At 41.5% G+C, this 21,705-nt stretch overlaps 1 protein-coding gene across 1 annotated transcript in view; it reads left to right on the top strand.

Annotated features, from left to right (window-relative positions):
* Nucleotides 1-1,113: 1,113 nt before the first annotated feature.
* Nucleotides 1,114-21,705, top strand: part of slc6a2 (solute carrier family 6 member 2) — a 91,976-nt gene continuing 71,384 nt past the window's right edge. The window contains exons 1-4 of the mRNA XM_084337115.1: nt 1,114-1,247; nt 1,705-2,162; nt 6,314-6,445; nt 19,352-19,586. Coding sequence (XP_084193241.1) covers nt 1,859-2,162; nt 6,314-6,445; nt 19,352-19,586 — 671 coding nt within the window. The 5' untranslated portion in view covers nt 1,114-1,247; nt 1,705-1,858. The remainder of the gene's footprint in view (nt 1,248-1,704; nt 2,163-6,313; nt 6,446-19,351; nt 19,587-21,705) is intronic.

The raw sequence follows: 21,705 nt of genomic DNA, 5'->3' as shown, positions 1-21,705 counted from the left end.
ACCTGCACCGTTTACATCAGTTTAAATCCAAATCCAGGTTACAGAATTCATGCTGTGTTCAAACTAAAGGAAACTAAACTGAGATGGATTAGGTTAATGAAAAGAGAATGTGTGTGTGTGTGTGTGTGTGTGTGTGTGTGTGTGTGTGTGCGGCACTGTGCGCGCGTGCGTGCGTGTGTGTGCGTGTGTGTGTCGCGTGCAAGCGCTTGTTGTATACTTTACACTTTTCCCAATGTATTAAGTTCCAACAAATTATTGGTATTAACAATTTTGCAGTTGGTATTCTGTACCGTGGAAGTGGAACTGTCCCCGAGCTATACATTCAAACGAACATGACAGAACAGGAACATCAAGGTACTGGTATAGTATAGAGACGGATACTCTAAGTCAATGGGAAAACAACACCTAATCCTTCCTTATTACCTGCCCTTTGCTTTACCATCACTTCAATTATTCAATCCTCACAGGGAAAACGCCCCAAAACAGCCCTCTTAAGGTTCGATAAAAGAAGCACTGGAGAGCTTTAAGAGGACATTCATTGACTTTAATGCGATGAACTGATCAAACATATCTAATAGAAATCGTTGCCCTTGGCAAAAGTTGGTGTGGAATTAAATTACGCGTGGAACACAGTGCTTTTACCGCTTCTTAGAAAAAAAATATAATTCAATCTATTTAGTACAAGAGAAGAAACAGATAAATAAAGTCAAAAGTAAAACATTTCCTGAAAAAAAGTTGTATTTCCTTATGTGAAATGGCAGCACTGACTGTGTACATAAACATATATGCTTGTAATGTAACCTCGTCCCGCAGCTAATTTGCATAGGAACGTAGTATTGACATCAGAAAAAGGGCAATATAGGCTACACATCCATTTCACCAAGTTCTCTAAATCTAATGTTTAATAAAACATAATTGTACATGTATTAACCTCGTTGGGAAACAATGCGCTCCTTTTGGAGCGGCCGGTTTTGGAGAATGACGTTCTGAGACATGTGTGCCGCGTGCGTTTTCAAACCACCAGCTGCACGCCAATTCGGCATCAAACAGGAGAAACGTGTTTAATTATAAACTATCACGTGGAGGGGATAGAGAGGGGGGACCTGATTTAAAAGCTCACAATTCATATTGCCCCCGCTGCTTGAGAAGGCGAGTCTTAAAGTCCCGTCAGAATATGGGCAGTCTCTCCACAGACGCATCTGGACAAGAACACGGACGGCTCACGGAGTAGGGTGTCCGTAGCACAAGTATGGACCAAAGCCCTTTCGATTGCATGGCTTTAAATTGCTTTCGCAACGACGACACATGCAAACCGTTTAACCTTTTTTCATAATCTGTAATGTTATTCAGTTGTCTGTTAGTTCTGTTAGGAGAACGATATAAGTAAAGTGTTCAGCGCACACTGCGCTCAGTGCGCGCAGCGACGCGGAGAGGAGTTCGCCGGAGACGTGGAGGACCTTCCAGTCTACACCTGCTATTCCTGTACATACACACACGCTTGCCGTTGCCCGCATGTGTTATATTACTATAGATTTTGATCGATTGATTGACTATATCCAGTTTCGTGAATTATAGGAGCAGGCTAATGTTGATTCTTCTAACATCCCCAAACGTGCCTGCGCTTGTCGCTCTGTCTTTCAGGGAAACTCCACATCAGTTCCCTCCACCTGTACAAACCTTCTGTGTCTTCTCCCCTTTCTTCAGCCCATGTATGCGGAGGTGTCAACTGTAGTTCCCGGGGAGAAGAGTCGCTCATGCGGAGTTTGCCAGCGGGATTCCCTCCGCTATCCCGACAGAACCGCGGTGGCGCATCGCGCATCACCCTCGCCAGGTCCTGGGGGCCGTGAGAGCAGAGAAGATGAACATCCAAGTCGTACCAGAAGGTCCAGAACATAAGCTCTCATCGGTCGCCCCGCTCAACTCGTGCAATGTGGAAAAGAAGGAGGTGGAACTGATCCTGGTGAAGGACCAGAACGGGGTCCAGTACACCAGCTCCTCCATCGTCCCAACACCCCACGCTGGTCCACCCGGGTTATCCGAGGAAGACGAAGAACGAGAGACATGGGGAAAGAAAATAGACTTTCTCCTGTCCGTCATAGGCTTCGCAGTAGACCTGGCCAATGTCTGGAGATTCCCATACCTGTGCTACAAAAATGGAGGAGGTGAGTGAACTTTTATAAGAAGAAACACGCTATGGCAAGGTGGTCGGTTGCATGCAGGCTGTAAGGACTAATTACAGTAGCATTTACAGTAGCCTTTACTTGACAAAAGGTCAGAACTTTCTTTAGTCAGCCTAACATCCAAATGATAGCCGTATTAGGCTACAATGCTACATTATTAGCTGGTGCTGCCATGCAGTCTCATTACCTTTCTTAAAACTGTATTCATCCAGAAAGATACTGGCCTTTTCCAGCAAAACCTTGCTTCACGTTTGTCTAAATGAAAGGGCATGGGTATTTAGCCTATAAAGACCAAGCAATTACTTTATTTAATCAATTCTTTCCTTGACAAAAGTGTGTCCAAACATATTTCTAACGAATTAAGGGGTGCTGTTACAGTACATTGTGATGTGGGGCTTGAGAGATGTTGGGCTCTATACATTTGACTCGACATGATTGTAGGCAGTAGTCCAAACGAGATGCAGACTAATGCCAAGTTTCAGCTTCTGTAGGTAGCCTACTACTGAATATGAAAGAACAGTAGTCGTAAATGGCTCACAATTCAGTTTATGAGTATGAGACAGCTGTTGAAATACATTATGCAAAATGACTGCATCTCAGACCGGTTGGTTTCTTGTGAATGTTAAAATAACAAACAGTTGCATTATTATTACATTATATTATGCTCATCTCTGTTGTGTGTCCAGTGGTGAAAACAAATACATTGTAGTGAGCTGAGTGCTCCACAAGGTCAACTTGGGTTGTCATACTCAGTTTGAACTTCAGTAAATGTTTCCCCAAAGACCTACACCTATTTGTTATAATGTCATGAACTCATTTAACCCCCCAAAAAAACTTTCCAAAGTTGAAAAACCTTTAGGCTGTCATTGATTAGTCTAATATTAATGTAATTTGTTGATTAATTGATTTAATCAATACATCTGTAAAATAGTTTCCCAAGTTGCTAAGTTGCTATCATGCAGGATTACCTCTTTAAAGTTTGCCGTTAAAGTCAACCAGAGATGTGCTTAACCTTTTTCAGGAAATTACTCATTCAGAATCTCGCCTTATGGTACATATATATAGGTACATATATATATATATTCTTTTTCATTTATATATTTAATTTATACATGACTATTTGATTTTTCATTATTCTGATTTAACTGATGGTCTTTGTCGTTATTATTATTATTATTATTACTGTTATTGGGTCTCATTCCCGAACGGATTTACGACCAGATTTCTGCCCATTTAAGACATATTAGGGCTGGTAGCACGATTCCCCAAATGTTCCTGAGATCGGATTTGACCGGCTGAGAGAAGATTTAAGAGTGCTGAGGAGCACACTTAAGTTATGATTGATTGACTAATTGAAAGTTTTATTAACTTGACAGACTGTGTTCTCATAGTGATTCCTTCATGTCAACGCTACAGGCCTCCTTGGAATTAATTACTTAATCATAATTAAAATAAATATGACAATATTTGTATGATAAGAAATTACGCATTTGGATAATAATATGGATTCATCTGATCACAGGGCAGCTGGATTAACCATATCTGAACCAGCTATTTTGGACAAATGTATTACTTTAATTACTCAGATATTCAAACACAATTATGCAATTATTGTGAAATGATTGAAAATAATAATGATTTAATGCCTTCTGTGGAATTTGTATTTCTTATTTGTTACATATCTGTTTTAATGATTAATTATACATTTGAAAGAATGCAGGTCAACATGCAATATATCCCATTGATTGGTATACAATGGGACAGACCTTTGTTTGATATAGCTATACACCTGCATTCCTTTGAATATATCATTAATCAATTAAACTGATATTGAAATACACTATATAGCCTATACACAAACACTGAAATGACAGTGGATAAATAAATAAATAAATAAGAACTAAAGCTAATCGCGTGGAAATAGACTGCATTAATATTCCATAAGTCTTGTGTGCTCCAGTATAGCCTACGTGTCTAATAAATGAACAGTATATAGGCTTATACTTGTTTCATTAGGATTTAGTAGATACTATATATATGCTCTGCCCTACGTACAGTATAAGTACAGACTGTACTTATACTGTACGTAGGGCAGAGCATATATATAGACTGTACTTATACTGTACGTAGGGCAGAGCATATAGTATCTACTAAATCCTAATGAAACAAGTGTGTGTGTGTGTGTGTGTGTGTGTGTGTGTGTGTGTGTGTGTGTGTGTGTGTGTGTGTGTGTGTGTGTGTGTGTGTGTGTGTGTGTGTGTGCGCACGCTGCGGCAGGTGCCCGAGCTGTACTATATATGATGACAATACAATTAATCTAATCTAATTTCGATGGGTCGCAAAACGCTTCCGCATCCATTTTCACACGGCTGCATCATTAGTTGCCTTATAAGGAGCTCTGGAGGCGTTGTTTTGTATGCAAATGACCTGAACGGGGACGCACGTTCATGTTTCAGACTGGTGCCATTCCCCAACGCAGATATCACAGGTGCGAACGTTTGAGCCACTTAAGACATATTACCAGCGTGTTGAGAACTCAGAGTGAACTTGTCATTGATTCTGTCTCAGTCGGTTCCAAGATAAGTCTTCCAAGAGAACTCTTTGGAAAATATTGGGGAATGAGACCCATTGTTACTGTATTGTGTTGTCTTGTTTCGTGTTGAAAAGGGAAAATAAAGAAAGATTTGATAAAAAAATAAAAGGAAATTACTCATTCAGCATGGAAAAAACACACTAAATCAACTTAAAAAAGTATTGGTCGGCTAAGGGCGTGTTCACACCAGCCCTGTTTAGTCTGGTTGAATCAAAAACCTGGAGTGTTTGCCCCTTTGGTGCAGTTCGTTTGGGCTGATGTGAACACAGTAATCGATCTCCGGTCTGCACCAAAAAACCACACCCTGATCCGCCTGTTTGAGGTGGTCTCAGTCGGCTTCCAAGTAAACTCTGGAGCGGTTCGTTTGTCGTGTGAAAGCAAACTGGACCAAAAGCAGGAAAATTACAGAAAAACGGTGCATGTAGCTAATGAAGCTGATTGGGCAGTTATTGTTGACATTTCCCATATATTTCCAAATGATCTTTTTCATCATCATAACGTTATTATTTTTGCAGCTGGTATTGTTCAAAATATACAAATAATGTGGTACTAAATATCTTGCATGCATAATTCAGGTGACAGTAGCCTAGACAGTGGTACATAATTAATTACTGACAGTGAATTGGAAAATAAAGAATGCTAGCAAGCACATGGCTAGTATACACATCTTTGAAGAGGTGTACACACATAAAAACATAATATTCTGCATGAAACCCCAAAAAAGTTTACTTAATTGAAGAAAATATGTGTTCGGTGGTGACAATTATTATGGTTACACACCGATTTTCAGACTTTGGAACACATCTATTTCAAAAGTATGGGATTTAGCTACTTACCATGCAGCCATGAGGGTCAGGGAGGCAGTGTCAATGCCTGGTCAAAAATGCAGGGGTGTGGCTAAAAACCAGGCTCAGCCAATGGACTTAAACTCCTGTGTTTTGGTAGTGACATGAAAACTAGGGACACGTTTTTTGAGTATAGTTTTTTAATAAAAAAAATAAACCCACAATAAATCTAAATCGTTCAACCTCTGTTTAAACTCAATCATGAAGATCTTTGAAATTACACCATTGAACTAAATCTAAAAAAAATGTAAGTGTTATTTACATACATTGAAATTTACATGTCAGGGTTTGGGACAGCTACTTCCCAATAGAAAGTACCCTATAAATGATGATTTTGTATATATTTAGCTCATCACAATATAATTTAATGCCCTGGGTTTTAAATAGATCATAACATATTCTTAGTAAATAGCTATGTCTGAATACTTAATTGTTTTGTTAAATAGTTTTTCTTGTTGTGGGACAACACTTTGAACTAATTCGGTAGAATGCCCATAGTACCTTTTATAGGAGGATATCATTGTTTCACTGTGGACATCTTCACATGCCAATTTGCCAAACCCTATGTCACGTAACTTATGCTATTTTACATGATGTCACATTATGTCACATTGTTTTATTTAGTGTTATGTTACGTTATGTGTTATCTTTTCTACGTTTCTTTGCTCACATCATCTCCATTTGTCTTCCTCCAGGTGCCTTTTTGATCCCCTACATTCTGTTCCTGGTCATTGCCGGGATGCCCTTGTTCTACATGGAGCTTGCCTTGGGCCAGTACAACAGGGAAGGGGCCGCCACAGTCTGGAAGATCTGCCCTATCTTTAAAGGCAAGTCGTCTGCCTGTCTCTCCACCTGCACAACTGATTGATGTGCTCCTTCCTCCTCCTTTCAGGATCTCACCCTCTCATATCTCTCCACCTTTCTTGTCCGCCCCTCCTCCTCAGGTGGTTTTTAGTGACTCTCTGGAACCACTATAATCTCTGTTGCTATCTCCCCCCCCCCTTCCTTAGTTCCACCTCTCCCTGCTCCTCTCTGATCTGTTTCCCTCCCCACTGCTTGTTCCCTGCAACCCCTTTCAACCTTGTCTACTGTTTCAAATGCCACAAAGAGACCAGGGTTTGGTCTAAACGTGACCCTTCTAGCCTCCCTGGTATGTTATAAAGTAGGGAGGGCATCAGGAGCTGTCCCTAGAGGTGTGGGCTGTCACGATTCTACTCCTCTTTCCCACTTTTCTCTGGCCATGACCTGTTCTCCCTCTCCATAAGTGTTTCCTTTTCTCCAAGGCTTGTCTTTCCCCTCCCTCCATGGTGTTTCTCCCTCTTATGTTTCTACCAGCTGTCCCTTGATTCTAATTTACCCTGGTGTTGTCAGTTTGTCATTTCCCCCTTGTGTATTTACCTTTGTCTCCCCTGTTCAGTTTTGTCGGATCATTGTTTAATGTAAGTTACAGTAAATTGTCCAAGGCTTCATCTGCATTCTACCCGTTTGTCCTGCAATTGGGTCCTATTGTACACCTGTACACCTGACATTGTTGTGTATCTATTCCAACATGTTTATTACTTATTAATCCTCCCTACATATTATTGTCATCATAGCGATACCATTGGAAAATGTTTCTTAGGAATACAGGAGGAAAGTCCACATGATAGCTTATTACACATTACCAGATCTCGTGCATGGGAAAACTGAGGGGAAATAGAGGAGGAGGGGCGGTATATAAAATCGTTCTTATCTGGCATCTGTTTTCATATCCTAGTTATAACAAACAAACTACATGTATACTATAGTTATAACAAACAAACTATTATCTCATACAAGTCACATCAGGGGCCCAAAAGATGTCTCAGGGCCAGAGAGAATTTTTTCTGACACTATATCTAGTAGGGTTAACCCTTTCACTACCACACTACAGAAGGTTAACCCTTTACTATCACACTACAGACTGTCTGTAGTATGATAGTAAAGGGTTAACATTCTGTAGTGTGGTAGTGAAAGGGTTAAGAATAAGGAACTGTCAGTTGTTGATTGCTGAATTCCACATTATTCTAACTAGGGCACCTGTCTGCAACCTTTTTTTTTATTTATTTTTATTTTTTTTTTTTTTTACAGTAGGAGCCATTTTTGTAGATAAAAAAAACAAACAAAGGTTTATTATATTATCCATTAAGTCCAGGCTGCATTACAAAAAGAGAAACAGTTATACTCATTTCACCAGTCATTTAGCAGGTACAGTAGCACAACATATGGAAAGAAATCGTCAGTGGCCTATGCTCCGCAGGGAGTGCAAAGGCTTAAGTCAAGTAAGTAAGTCAAGTCACAAAATATGGCAAGGAGAAGACAACAAAGCGATATCATTCTCATTCCGATCTGAAAGCCTGCTTTCAAGTCTAACAGGAAAAGATTTAGCAGATAATGCAGTTTGTTTTGCTGCCTAAGGTGCGGAAGGGTGGAAAAAACTGTTCAAAGATGAATAAAATGTGTTTATAGTCCTCATTTCAGCAGAGAGAGAGAGTTTGTGTTGTGGTTGCAGGCAGTGTTTGTGCTGAGGGAGAGAGAGAGCTCTCAGACTACGTTACAGAGGGCAGACTAGGCTCAAAGAATTACTAAGGCATACATTTCTGTTGGAAGAAAGTCATCATTGAGAAATTTGTTCATTCCAAAATGGCCTTGGAGCCGCTGGCAGGTCAACGAGACACACGCGACTCCGAAGACAGGTTGCTGACCACTGAACTAGTGTCTTAAAGTTGAATTATGAAAGAGTTGAAGATACATTATCTAAGATTTTCCATCATAGAATGAACCTTTGCTCATTCGCCATGTTCCTTCAAATTACCCCCCCCCCCCCAAAAAAACCTACAGTACACAAATGTAAAGGACTATACCGATCTACATTTTTGTTTTAGCCCATTTACCTCCAAAAACTGTCTAAAGAGAAGTTGGATCATTCATTCATTCAATTCATTCAAACCTTTATTTATTCTTGAAAAGGACAATTGAGGTCACCCACCACGCACAATGACACAATTATCTACTGTCCCAGCAAACAATCCAAGTACACTCAAACTACCCGCGTCCCCCTCCAACCACGACACGCCCCACCAGAAACTGCATCCCAGATGAAGATACAACAAAGACCAATGCGTGAAACACATGAAACACTATACTGTTTTTTAACACTAGCACAGCCAACAAGGGGTCAAATGACCCCTAGGCATTTTCAATAAATGTATCCTCGTCACTCGGTCGAGCTCCAGCTCTGTCACTCAATGACTTTTCCTAAAAGTACCCGTTTTATCTGGCACGGTTTCTGAAATTTCAAAATGACTTCAGGAAAATGTAATTAGAATGTTATTCCACATAATGGGTCGTTGGAACAGACGAAAGTCTAGCGCAGGGGTGGCCAACCCATGGCTCGCGAGCTGCATGTGGCTCTTTGCCCGTCAATGTGTGGCTCTTCCATCCAAAAAAAAAATATATATATTATATATATATTTTTTAACACATTGTGCACCATAAACGGTGTAAGTCGTTATTGCCCGCCATGCGTTGAACGCCAACAACGGCGTACGCCGTTTTTGGGATCAATATTTCATTTTTTCGCCATGGCATTCATAATTCATCCAGCCAACCTCCGGACTCCAGCGGGACCCTGTATGAGATTGCAACGCCTCAATACCGCCGCCTGGTGGATGGTCGGGCGAGTTACACTCTCGCAAAAACCGGAAGTGCCAATCGGTGCGTCAAGGAAATCCCTCCGGCAGTCACATCTTGTTACGGGACTCCAGACAAACACTATAGTGCATTTGGATAGCTTTCATAACGCAATAATCTATATGATTTCGGCGTTTATTGCGCCATACAAACCGGAAATGGATGTAGGAGATCGGCGTCAAATAATTGGGATCTTTCTCTTCCAGTCTCATCGGCGCACGGTAAGAGGACACTAACGTTATTTTCAGCCCGATTGTTTATTCATTTCACTGCAAACCATCTGATCAGCATATCAACCCATAGTAAATAAAGCCGTTACTGACGATCAAGGAATTATAAACGACCCCCCCCCCCTTTCCTTCACGCATGATGAAGCATAATGTATACCGATCATATACATTTGAATTTTTTAATATAGCGTGTATAGGAAAGAAACGCCAATCGATAATCTATTATGCTTCAGGGCCTATAACTACTGTTTTTGGAATTACAGCAGAAAAGATTAAAAACATACTTATATTCTCGACGCTAGTAACACAACAATGTATGAATGAAAAAATATAACGTTCCCACATCCTGAACGATAGATAATCGATGTTGAATGGGCCATAGTAATGTCAATATAGCAATACAATTTAAAAAGTTATAGCCCTGCAAAGAAGGTAAACATCTCCATATGCTTTCAACGGTGGCAGACTGGCTATATTGATGGATATAACCCATGGCGACCAATGTGTTAATATTTAAAAAAAATTATAATAATAATTATGTCACTCAAACCTACATTTCATTGTGGTAAACCTCATATTTTTATATTCAGAGGTAATTATAGTTTACACTGTTTATTTTTCTCATATTTCTCATAAGCTGTCGGATCATCTGACCCGTTCCCGGCGGGAATCAGTGACATTTTCTCCATGGCTGTGCTAGTGTTAACTAATATAAGTAGGCTAAGTCAAAAACAGTTACAGACTGTTGCAGGCAGGACTGCAAGTAAGCCTCTAAACTTCCCCTGCGTTATAGGTAGTTTTATCTTCAGTGAGAGCTGAATAGAGTTCATAGAGTACGTCATGATTGGCAGGAGGTTTATGTAGAGGATACCAATGAAGCATACAATGCATTTTTGGGTACATTTTTGTCATATTACGACTGACATTGTCCATTGAAGGAGTGCAGACAAAATCCTAAAAAGAGGGTGAAACCATGGCTAACCAAGGGTCTGGAAAAAGCTTGCACTAAGAAAAATAGGCTCTACAGGGAATTTATCAAACATCGAACAAAGGATAAGGAGGACAAGTACAAAAACTATAAAAACAGATTGACATATATTATGAGATCACAAAAAAAGACTACTATAATCATTTGTTGCAAATGCATACAAATAATATTAAGGCTACTTGTGGTGTGCTTAATGACATGATTAAAAAGTCCAGTAAAAAGGACTTTCCAATATACTTAGAAAAAAATTACAATAAATTTATTCAAAGTATAGAGGAAATTGTAAATGAGTTTAATGAGTATTTTGTTAATGTAGACCCAAATTTGGTTAATGAAATTGACCTCCCTACAGATGGTGAAACTTATTCTGATTCACCATCAAACAGCAACTCAATGTTCCTTGGTGGTGTTTGTGAGAGTGATGTGCTAGAAGTGGTTAGAAAGTTTAAGAAAAAGAAATCCACTGATAGTAATACTATTGACATGTCAACTATAAAAGAAATCTTTGACTCTGTCCTCAAACCATTCACTTATGTAACAAATCCTTTTTGACTGGTATTTTTCCTGATGAAATGAAAATGGCCAAGGTGGTTCCAATCTTTAAAAGTGGTGACATACATACTATATCAAATTATAGACAGGGCCGCGGGAAGTGAGTCAGCATTGGGGGTGCTGAGATAAGTGATATAATAATAATAACGTCATAGGTTTACCACTCTGGTAAACCAACACTCTTGTTTGGGAGACCACTGCCCAACTCCACGCTCTCACGCTCAGCTCTGCGGAGCGTGCGACAAACAATGTTAACCGTTTTGATGCCGTGCCCCCATACAGGGAGCGGGAGCCCCATGTCCGCACCAGAACGCTACGACGGGGACGTCTCTAAATGTCGTGCCTTTATTTTTCAATGTTCACTAGTATTCGGACAACAGCCGCACACTTCCAAAGTGATACATCTAAAATCGCTTACCTCCTGTCGGGTCTGCTCAAGGGTCCTGCGTTATGGGCGACAGGCAGCTCTCCACTTCAGTCAGTCCTCCCTCTGCAATTCGTTCCCCGCATACATCGCCGACATGCAAAAGGTCTTCGACCACCCTCCCGGGGGCTCGGATAGTTCTGCTGGCTTGTTCGCCATCCACCAGGGAAACCGCAGATATATCCCTTTACTGCAAAAACTATTCCAGGCCGCGTCTATTTTTTTACCAACAGAGTTCTGCGTTGACGCTTCCAGGCCGCGTCTATTCGAATCCCAACCGGTTCATGCGTCGGCTACACGCTGCTTTAATAACACTGCATTATCGAGACAGCGCCCCTATGAGGATCTGGCGATGAATTCCTAGAGTAGGGTAAATCTGCAGTGCCGCTCCGCTCTGTGACATTGAGTAGCCTCGGTATTACAATGGAATAAAAGCCAAAACAACCTTGCAGTTGCAGTTACACTCCCCGCCAGCAGGGGGTGCTGCAGCCCCCGCAGCACCCCCACTTGCCGCGTCCCTGATTATAGACCTATATCATTGCTACCTCAATTTTCAAAGATACTCGAATTTTTTTTTGTAAATAGACTTGATGGCTTTATTGAAAAATATGGATTATTGAGTGACCATCAATATGGTTTTAGGAGCAATAGATCAACATCCTTAGCAGTAATAGATTTTGTGGAAAATATATCAACAGCAATTAATGAAAAACAACCGTCAATAGGTGCATTTATTGACACAATAAGCATTTGACACAATTGATCATTCCCTGCTTTTACAAAAAATGGAACGGTATGGAATAAGAGGTGTCACTCATCATTGGTTAAGAAGTTATTAGATAATAGGTTTCAATATGTAAATATTAATAATACAGAATCACATCTTAGAAGAGTAACTTGTGGTGTTCCACAGGGTTCCGTATTGGGACCCAAGTTATTTATACTTTATTTAAATGATATTTTTACAGTATCGAATATTTTGAAAATTGTTTCGTTTGCAGATGATACTAATTTACTTTGTTCAGGGGAGGACATAAAATAATTATTGAAAACAGTAGAAAGGGAATTGATCAAGTTAAAGAAATGGTTCGATAGGAATAAGTTGTCTCTTAATGAAAACAAAACCAAATGTATGGTATTTGGTGGTGTTCCTACCGACTGTGAAATTAAACTGAATTTAAATGGAACCGAAATTGAAAGAGTATATGGAACAAAATTCTTAGGTGTGATTATAGATCACAAACTCTGTTGGAAGCCACATATACAATATATCAAAGGCAAATGAGCCAAATCTGTTGGCATTCTGTACAAAACAAGGGAGCTGTTAAACCAGAAATGTTTGCATATATTGTATTTTTCACTTGTGGTGCCATACATGTCATATTGTGTTGAGGTCTGGGGGAATGTTTATAAAACAAATATAGATCCTATTATTAAACTACAGAAAAGAGCTATTAGAATAATAAATAAAGCTAGTTATCTTGAATCGACAAATCCATTATTCATAAAGTCCTGCACATTAACATTTGTAGATTTATATAAAAACCTTGGAGATAATTCTTCGTACTAAGAGTAAGAACCTACCAGCTTGTATTCAATGTCTCTTTCAACCAAGAGACGGAAAGTATTTAAGAGTTGTGTATTCTTAAAACATATAAAAAGGTAAGAACTAATGTAAAAGCTAGATGTGTTTAAATTTTGGGAGTTGAATTGTGGAATAGTCTTAGTGACGGGTTGAAGTTGTGTACCTCTCAGGGGAGATTTAAAAAGGCCCTGAAGGATAAAATAATTCAGGAGTACAGTTTTGAGTAAAACATCAAACATTTATTTTCTCTTTTCTTTTTTCTCTTAAAGAAAAAGAAAAAAAATTTATATCTTGCAGCATATTTTAAAGGTTTCTTTCTTATATTAAAGTACCGTAATTTTCGGACTATAAGCCGCAGCTTTTCCCCCCATTTTTCGACCCTGCGGCTTATATAACGGTGCTCGCTAATCTATGGATGTTTACAGCTAACTGGGCGCACTCCCTCAGCTCTGTGACCGTCAGATCAGACTCCTAAATCTGCTGCAGCAGTGCACGCCTTGCCCCTCCTCCTCCGCCTCACATAACCACGTCAACAAACCATTACGGCAAGAGGAGTGCATGAGCAGCTCAGAGCTCCTCTTTCAACATAACTGAAGCATTAAACAAAATGACCCAGTCAACGAACTATTCACTTTAGTTTATTAATACATGAGGCGTTGTCTAATGTTATCTAGCTACTGATAGCTCCTGATATCATCAGTTTGGCATTGGATTTCGCAGGTGCTGGCTAGCGCTGGCTAACTGGCTATTGTTATGGGAGCTAACGTTGGTACCTATATGTACCTGGCGCAGTGGCGCTGGCTAACTGGCTATCGTTATAAGAGCTAACGTTGGTACCTATATGTACCTGGCACTGGCTAACTGGCTATCGTTATGAGAGCTAATGTTGGTACCTATATGTACCTGGCGCTGGCTTACTGGCTATCGTTATGAGAGCTAACGTTGGTACCCAGGGCCGCCTGGGAGAAATGCGAGGCCCTGTGCGAGATTTAACGCGAGCCCCCCCCCCCCCCCCCCCCCCCCCCAAAAGGTTAAAAAAAAAAAAATAAAAAATTATATATATATATATATTTTTTTTTTTTCTTTTTTCCATACAGTCAACATATTCTTAAATAATAGCGCTGCCCGAGGCGGGGCATGATACAGTCAACATATAGCAAAAGAGAGCGCGAGAGAGAGCTCCCGTTCTACAGTCAATATACAGTGTACAGAGAGAGAGACACATTGGAAAGAAATTGAAATGCTATTTGGCCCTAAACAGAGAGTACACAGTGGCAGAATACCTGAGCACTGTGACTGAAGATCCTTGACTATACAGACTCAGCGAGCACAGCCTAGCCATCGAGAAAGGCCGCCATAGGCAGACTGTGTGTGTTAGAAAGAGAGAGAGAGAGAGAGAGAGAGCATGTGTGTTAGAGAGAGAGCATGTATGAGAGAGAGAGAGAGAGAGAGAGAGAGAGAGAGAGAGAGAGAGAGAGAGAGAGCATGTGTGTGTGTTAGAGAGAGAGCATGTATGAGAGATCAAAAAGGACAAAGATCAACACTTAAATCCAAAGAGAAGAGGGTCTATAGAGAAACCAAAGCAGCAAGGAGCCAATGGCCGACATCAGCTAAATAGGCTAGCCAGGTACTGTGACACACACAGCTTTGGCCAACGGCCCAACGCTACCCAAGCTACACAAACGACCAAGACATTCACACACAGCACATGTCGTATCTCCAAATGTTGTGAAGTAGCATATGTTTTGCCTGGAAAAAAACATCGTTATTAACAAAACATTCGGGAGGGGAAGGAAGGAAGAGTGGGGTAATGTCATGACATTTTCATTAATCTTACCTGCACCAAGGAACGCAGGGCGAAAGGCCGTAACACAGGTCTCCACGTTGACGAAAGGCCTCTCGCTGTCGGGACAAAATAAGCTGCTGCCAGAGCCTTGTCATGGTGCAGGCCCGACTACATCTTCTGTCAAAGATGATGTCGTAGTCAGAGTGCCAGAACCCCCTGCTATTCTCACAGCTAATGTCAATGGTCGTAGCACAAGCTAACAGCTAACTCAAGGCTAACTGATAGCATCAAACGAACGTTCCCAGCCGAGCGCAGCCGGCAGTTAACGTCGAAGCTAAACAGCTAACTGGCTAACAGTTAGCTCAATCAGGCACCTGGCTGTATGTAGCCGCATAGCTTGCTTCTGCGTTAGCTAATGGTTAGCACAAGCTAACAGCTAATTAGCTAACAGCTGATTGAGCTAACTGTTAGCCAGTTAGCTGTTTAGCTTCGACGTTAACTGCCGGCTGCGCTCGGCTGGGAACGTTCGTTTGATGCTATCAGTTAGCCTTGAGTTAGCTGTTAGCTTGTGCTAACCATTAGCTAACGCAGAAGCAAGCTATGCGGCTACATACAGCCAGGTGCTGACACCAGGCACACACCGTTAGCTACTAGTAGTACTATTAGCTAGTCGACCAGTTTGGCTCCAGAGAGAGAGAGAGAGAGATAGGTCCACGGCGGGAATATAATAATAGCTTGACTCACCATAACGCAGTATCATGCCAATGGTAAAGTTGGAAGGAGACTTTCTTGGCCCATGGTGTAATTTCTTCTGATCCATGCTGCTTTTGAAAAGACATCCACTGGCTCCTATGAATAGCGCTGAATTATCTACCTCGTGTGTCTTCTTCTTCTTTTATTTGGTATTACGGCGGACGGGAGAAGAGCCCGGGCCGGAAACACTATCCTAAAATCTGTAGAGCAGCAAAACCGCAGAAACCGGAAAACTGCAGTCTGCAGAGCCGCAGAGGCAGGAACAAGTCAGACACATTCTACAAACGTGTCTAATGTGAAATATATAAGCATATAAGCAAAACTAGATTTTAGGTCTGTGATGAAAAAGGGCCTCGCGGGAAGGGGGGCCTCGCAAAAAAAAAAATTAAAATTTTTTTTTTTTTTTTTTTTTTGTGAGGCCCCCCTTCCCGCGAGGCCCTGTGCGACCGCACTGCTCGCACACCCCCTGAGGCGGCCCTGTTGGTACCTATATGTACCTGGCACTGCCTAACTGGCTATCGTTATGAGAGATAACGTTGGTACCTATATGTACCCGGCGCTGGCTAACTGGCTATCGTTATGAGAGCTAACGTTGGTAGTACCTATATGTACCTGGCGCTGGCTAACTGGCTATCGTTATGAGAGCTAACGTTGGTACCTATATGTACCTGGCGCTGGCTAACTGGCTATCGTTATGAGAGCTAACGTTGGTACCTATATGTACCTGGCGCTGGCTAACTGGCTATCGTTATGAGAGCTAACTTTGGTACCTATATGTACCTGGCGCTGGCTAACTGGCTATCGTTATGAGAGCTAACGTTGGTACCTATTGTACCCGGCGCTGGCTAACTGGCTATCGTTCCTGTTTAAACAAAAATGTTAATAAATGGGAGCTTCCTCAAACAGCCATCTATTTCCCGACAATCCCCTCTGTGCATGAACCCTTACATATGGTAATTAAACATTAAAACACATGCGGCTTATAGTCCAGTGCGGCTTATATGTACACATCATTCAATTTAGCTGCTGCGGCTTATATTCAGGTGAGGCTTATAATGCGAAAATTACGGTATATTTAGTTTTTAAGAATTGTAAAGGATAGGCAAAAATACGCATGTGCTTCAGCCTATTCCTTTTTTCGGTCATTGAGTTTGGATTTTGTGTGTGAGCTTACTTTGAATATGTACATTTGTGATATTTTCTTTTTTTCTTTTCCTTTTGAAAGTCCACACATGTGTGTTTTTGATGTATCTGTAAACAAAGACCGAAAATAAAACTATTCATCATCATCATCATCAGTTCCATGTAGTAGGGGCACTATAATGAAAGGCTGACTTTCCAAGTTTGGTCTGTATATGGGGAACCTCCAGTGTAAGCCAATCATTTGAGCGAGTCATATAGGGTCTAGTGTTCTGAACTAGTAGTGATGTGAGATAAGGAGGTAATTTCCCATTAATAGCCTTAAGGATAAATAAATACCAGTGTTGATTTTGCTGCCAGAGAAGACCAACCCACTTTCTCATATAAGATGCAGTGGTGATATCATATCTGTCACCAGTGATGAATCTAAGAACAGAATCATAAGTAGAATCTAGTGGTTTAAGAGTCGAAGGGGCATTTCTGTAAATCACGTCTCCATAGTCCAAGACAGATAGAAAGACTGCTTCAATAACCCTCTTTCTACACATAATTGGGAAACTAGATCTATTCCTGTACAGGAAACAAATGTGTTGCCTCAATTTACTGGCAATGTTGTCTATATGATATAAAAAAAATAAAATAAAAAAAAATTATCATCGAGCTAGATTCCAAGATATTCACATTAGAGTTAGCCTACCCTTTCTATGTCAGACCCATTTCTAGTCGATATAAGCAAACTGTTGTGATCAATATTTCTGGCCAGAGAGAACACCATGAATTTAGTTTTGCTTGCATTTAGCCTTATAAGCTCATCTTGCAGAGCATTAAATTAATGTTGTAGATTGTCATGAGTAGCTATTTGTACAGAATCCGCTGTACAATAGATAATTGTGTCAAATGCATATAAATGGGCTTGACAGCCCTTCAAGGACAAAATAATATCATTAATATAAATAGTCAATAAAACAGGGCCTAGGATCGATCCTTGTGGAACACCTTTTGTAATGGGTAATAATTCTGACTGGGTTTTGCCCACTTTCGCACACTGGTTTCTGCCTGATAAATAGCTCCAGAAACAACCGCAAACAATTCCATCAAAACCAATACTGTACAGTCTATTCAACAGAAGAGAATGATCAACCGTATCAACTGCTTTGGACAAATCTATAAATAGGGCAGCACAATGTTTCTTTTTGTCTAATGCAGAAACTATATAATTTATAACTACCTGTAAAGTGGTAGCTGAGATTGTACTGTGGTTGGCTCTGAAGCCAGATTGATAATATAATAACTGGACTTTTGAATAAGTCTTTATTTATCATGCATTTATCACACAGGAACACACACATGAATTTTTTGGGTCGCCGATGAAATTGAGTCTCTGCGCTTGACCCATCCCGTCGCCCTTCCCCCCAAGGGCAGCCGGGAGCCGGCGACCAATCCAAGTGCTCCTGTCCGTCTTCATCAGGGACGCAACAGCGTTAGCGATCCCGGGAGATACCCCACCTGGGTACCTGGCAACGCGGAAACCTGGTCCCCAAGCAGGAATCGAACCCTGGACCTTCTAGCTGCGAGGTGTCAGTGCCACCGTGCCGCACAGCTACAGTAGAAGTTCGATTCCCGCTTGGGGACCAGAGGGCTTAGAACAGAGTGGTTAGAGAGACATTTTTTGAGTTGGTTATTCACTAGTGATTCAGGATTTTAGCTAAGCAGAACAACTTGGAAATTGGACGATAATTGTTCAGGTCAGTTCTGTCTCCACCCTTATGCAAAGGAGAGACATGGGCCGTTTTCCAAATACTGGCCTGTTGATGTAGAGAGATACAAAAATATATATGCTATTTGCTCTGTGATTACTGGAGCAGCTAATTTAAGAAAGAACGGGTCCAAGTTGTCCTCCCCAGTCAACTTTCTGGTATCAATAGACATCAACATATTAAAAACTGCATTAGGAGTAATAGGCTCAAAGAGAAATGTAGTGGCAGGCCCCTCATTGTGTTCATAACAGTTACCAGGAGGCGGCCCTTCACAGTCATGCTTACAGTCTACTTGGGCAAAATGGCTGTTGAAGGCCAGGGAAATCTCTTTACCTTCAGTTATTAAGCCATTGATATCAAGTCATTATATTTGGCAGGGAAAACTTTAGCCTTGGTTTTACTAGAATGTACTGCCTTTCAAAACATAACTATGCTGATAACAGGACTAGTAAGACATAACAAGACTTGACCCCTATCTAAGAATCTGTCATACATTTAGTCATTCATTGTTTTTCTTTCATATTTTAAGTCACCAATAAATTGCTGATAAAACTGTTTAATTTCGTCAGAAATTCAACACCTGTGCCACCTGCCACAGAGTCCTTGGTTACCATAGCAACCACTCACTGCGATTCCCAGCCTTTTAGCAGAGATCGCGATTCATTTTAAACATATTTGAAAGTCACATTTAACATTGCATTTAATTGCATTTAATGCAATTGAAGTGCATTTAATTATTTTCCCATGTGTTTTTCGTAGCAAGTAGCTTCTTACGACCTTCTCAGTAATCCGACGTGTCCTCCACAGGCGTGGGCTACGCGGTGATCATCATAGCCTTGTATGTGGGGTTCTACTACAACGTCATCATCGCCTGGTCCCTCCACTACCTGTTCTCGTCTATGGCCCACGAGCTGCCGTGGCTCAAATGTGGCAACATCTGGAACAGCGAGAACTGCACCACCGACCCCCTCAACGGATCCTTCCTGGGCAACGACACGTCCTACGCCAAGTACAAGATCACGCCGGCGGCAGAGTACTATGAGTGAGTACATGACCCCCACACACACATCTCCCCACCAAACACACACACATCCTGACCATGTCACTGGAGATGGAAGCTGCTGGTAACTCAACACAGCTGTCCACACTGTAGGAAAGGGCCTTGGGGGCAACGTGAAGAGTTGGTCAAAAGAAGTAGGGCTAGGGCGGTTAGGTGGCCGAGCGGAGATTGCGTTCGTCACCAACCCCGGAGCTGTGAGCTGGATTCGCCTGTTCGAATCCAGCTCACAGCTCCGGGGTTGTCACCAGCTTGGCTGGCCGTCTGCACTAATACAATTGGCTGTATTAGAGGGTGGGAGAAGCTGGCGGGGTGGGTCCGGGTCGTTGTAAACAGCGACTCCTACAGTTCGGTCGGGGCACCTGCTAAGCGCGGATAGGACTTGAGGGGGATAGTGTGGTCCTCCCACACGCTACGCCCTCTCGATGAGAATCCGCGCTGCCAGGTGAAAAGAAGCGGTGATTGGCTGGACGTGTGTCGGAGGAAGCACGTGGTAGCCTCCACTCTCCCAGATGATCTGACTGTGGGGGGTAAGTGCGCAGCGACCAGGAAGGGACTGGGAATTGGCATACGACTAACATTGGGATGGGAGAAAATCGGAGGAAAAATGGAGGGGGAAAAAAGATCAATAAAAACAAAAAAGAAGTAGGGCTCAGTAATGATCCCAGTAGGATTAGTTGTATTTATGTATAAAGGGGGAAATTCATGGATTAGTTGACCTATGTCACACAACTCCACACCAAGTAGGGAGCCGAGCCGAGAATCATTTACACCTTCACTGACTCACACTGATGAGTGTGATTCATTTACACCTTCACTGACTCACACTGGTGGTGAGTGTGATTCATTTACACCTTCACTGACTCACACTGATGAGTGTGATTCATTTACACCTTCACTGAGTCACACTGGTGAGTGTGATTCATTTACACCTTCACTGACTCACACTGGAGTGAGTGTGATTCATTTACACCTTCACTGACTCACACTGGTGGTGAGTGTGATTCATTTACACCTTCACTGACCCACACTGATGAGTGTGATTCATTTACACCTTCACTGACTCACACTGGAGTGAGTGTGTGCAGGATAAGCCACAAAAAAGAGACAGCAGCGAATTTTAAATAGTAAATCGCCGGGTAACTGAAGCAGATACTGTCCATACGTCTTAGAATCACAGTCGCTGCGGTGCGACAGTCTATTCCTGGATGTTCGTTTGATCTTGATTGTTTATTCTGGGATGCCGTCTACCGCAGGCTTCAGTTGATTTGGATGAGTCAGTACTTTGAACACAATACACTCCAATAACAAAAGAGCCTCACAGAGAACTAATACAGTATTTTCTTGCATTGCAAACACTTGTGCCACAGCACAGCACAGCACCAGGGTACAGTATGACCCCTGGTTAACCATGCTCTCAGTGAGTTGGATTTTCTCATCACTGAAAGGTATGTCACCCCAAAATAAATGGTTGCTCTATAAAAGGCATATACAGTCGAAAGCCCCAGCCATGTACCTCAAAGACAGCTGGTTGTCACTCAGTTTGTGTGAAGATTGACTGTCTGTGTGCTGTGTAGTCTGCAAAACATAAGGGACAAAACAAGGACTTTGTTGGGTGTGAACGAGCCGCTGTCTGTCACAAGCAACGATTGAGAAAATGTAATTAACCATGACATTAACCATGACATTAACCATGACATTAACCATGCCATTAACCATGACATTAACCATGACATTAACCATGACATTAACCATGACATTAACCATGACATTAACCATGACATTAACCATGCCATTAACCATGACATTAACCATGACATTAACCATGCCATTAACCATGCCATTAACCATGACATTAACCATGACATTAACCATGACAGTTGGGTAGGAGGGGTGGGTTGGTGGGTGGGGAACACTGTACAACTGTACAAGCAAAACTGTACATTGGAATATTGACAAAACCATACATGATAATTTACTGTACATTGGAGGGGGTTGGGTTAGGACATTTACAGGGGCCAGTTTCGAATTGCAGTCTCCCGTAGGTGTTCTTTGAGAGTGGTTTTGAAAGTGGGTAGTGATTCACATTCCTTTACAGCTTTGG

This window comes from Notolepis coatsorum (genome assembly GCF_963971535.1).
Source record: "Notolepis coatsorum genome assembly, chromosome: 20".
NCBI classification, from domain to species: Eukaryota; Metazoa; Chordata; class Actinopteri; order Aulopiformes; family Paralepididae; genus Notolepis; species Notolepis coatsorum.
The sequence above is the reverse complement of the archived record's forward strand: the minus strand, read 5'-3'. Positions and strand labels throughout refer to the sequence as shown.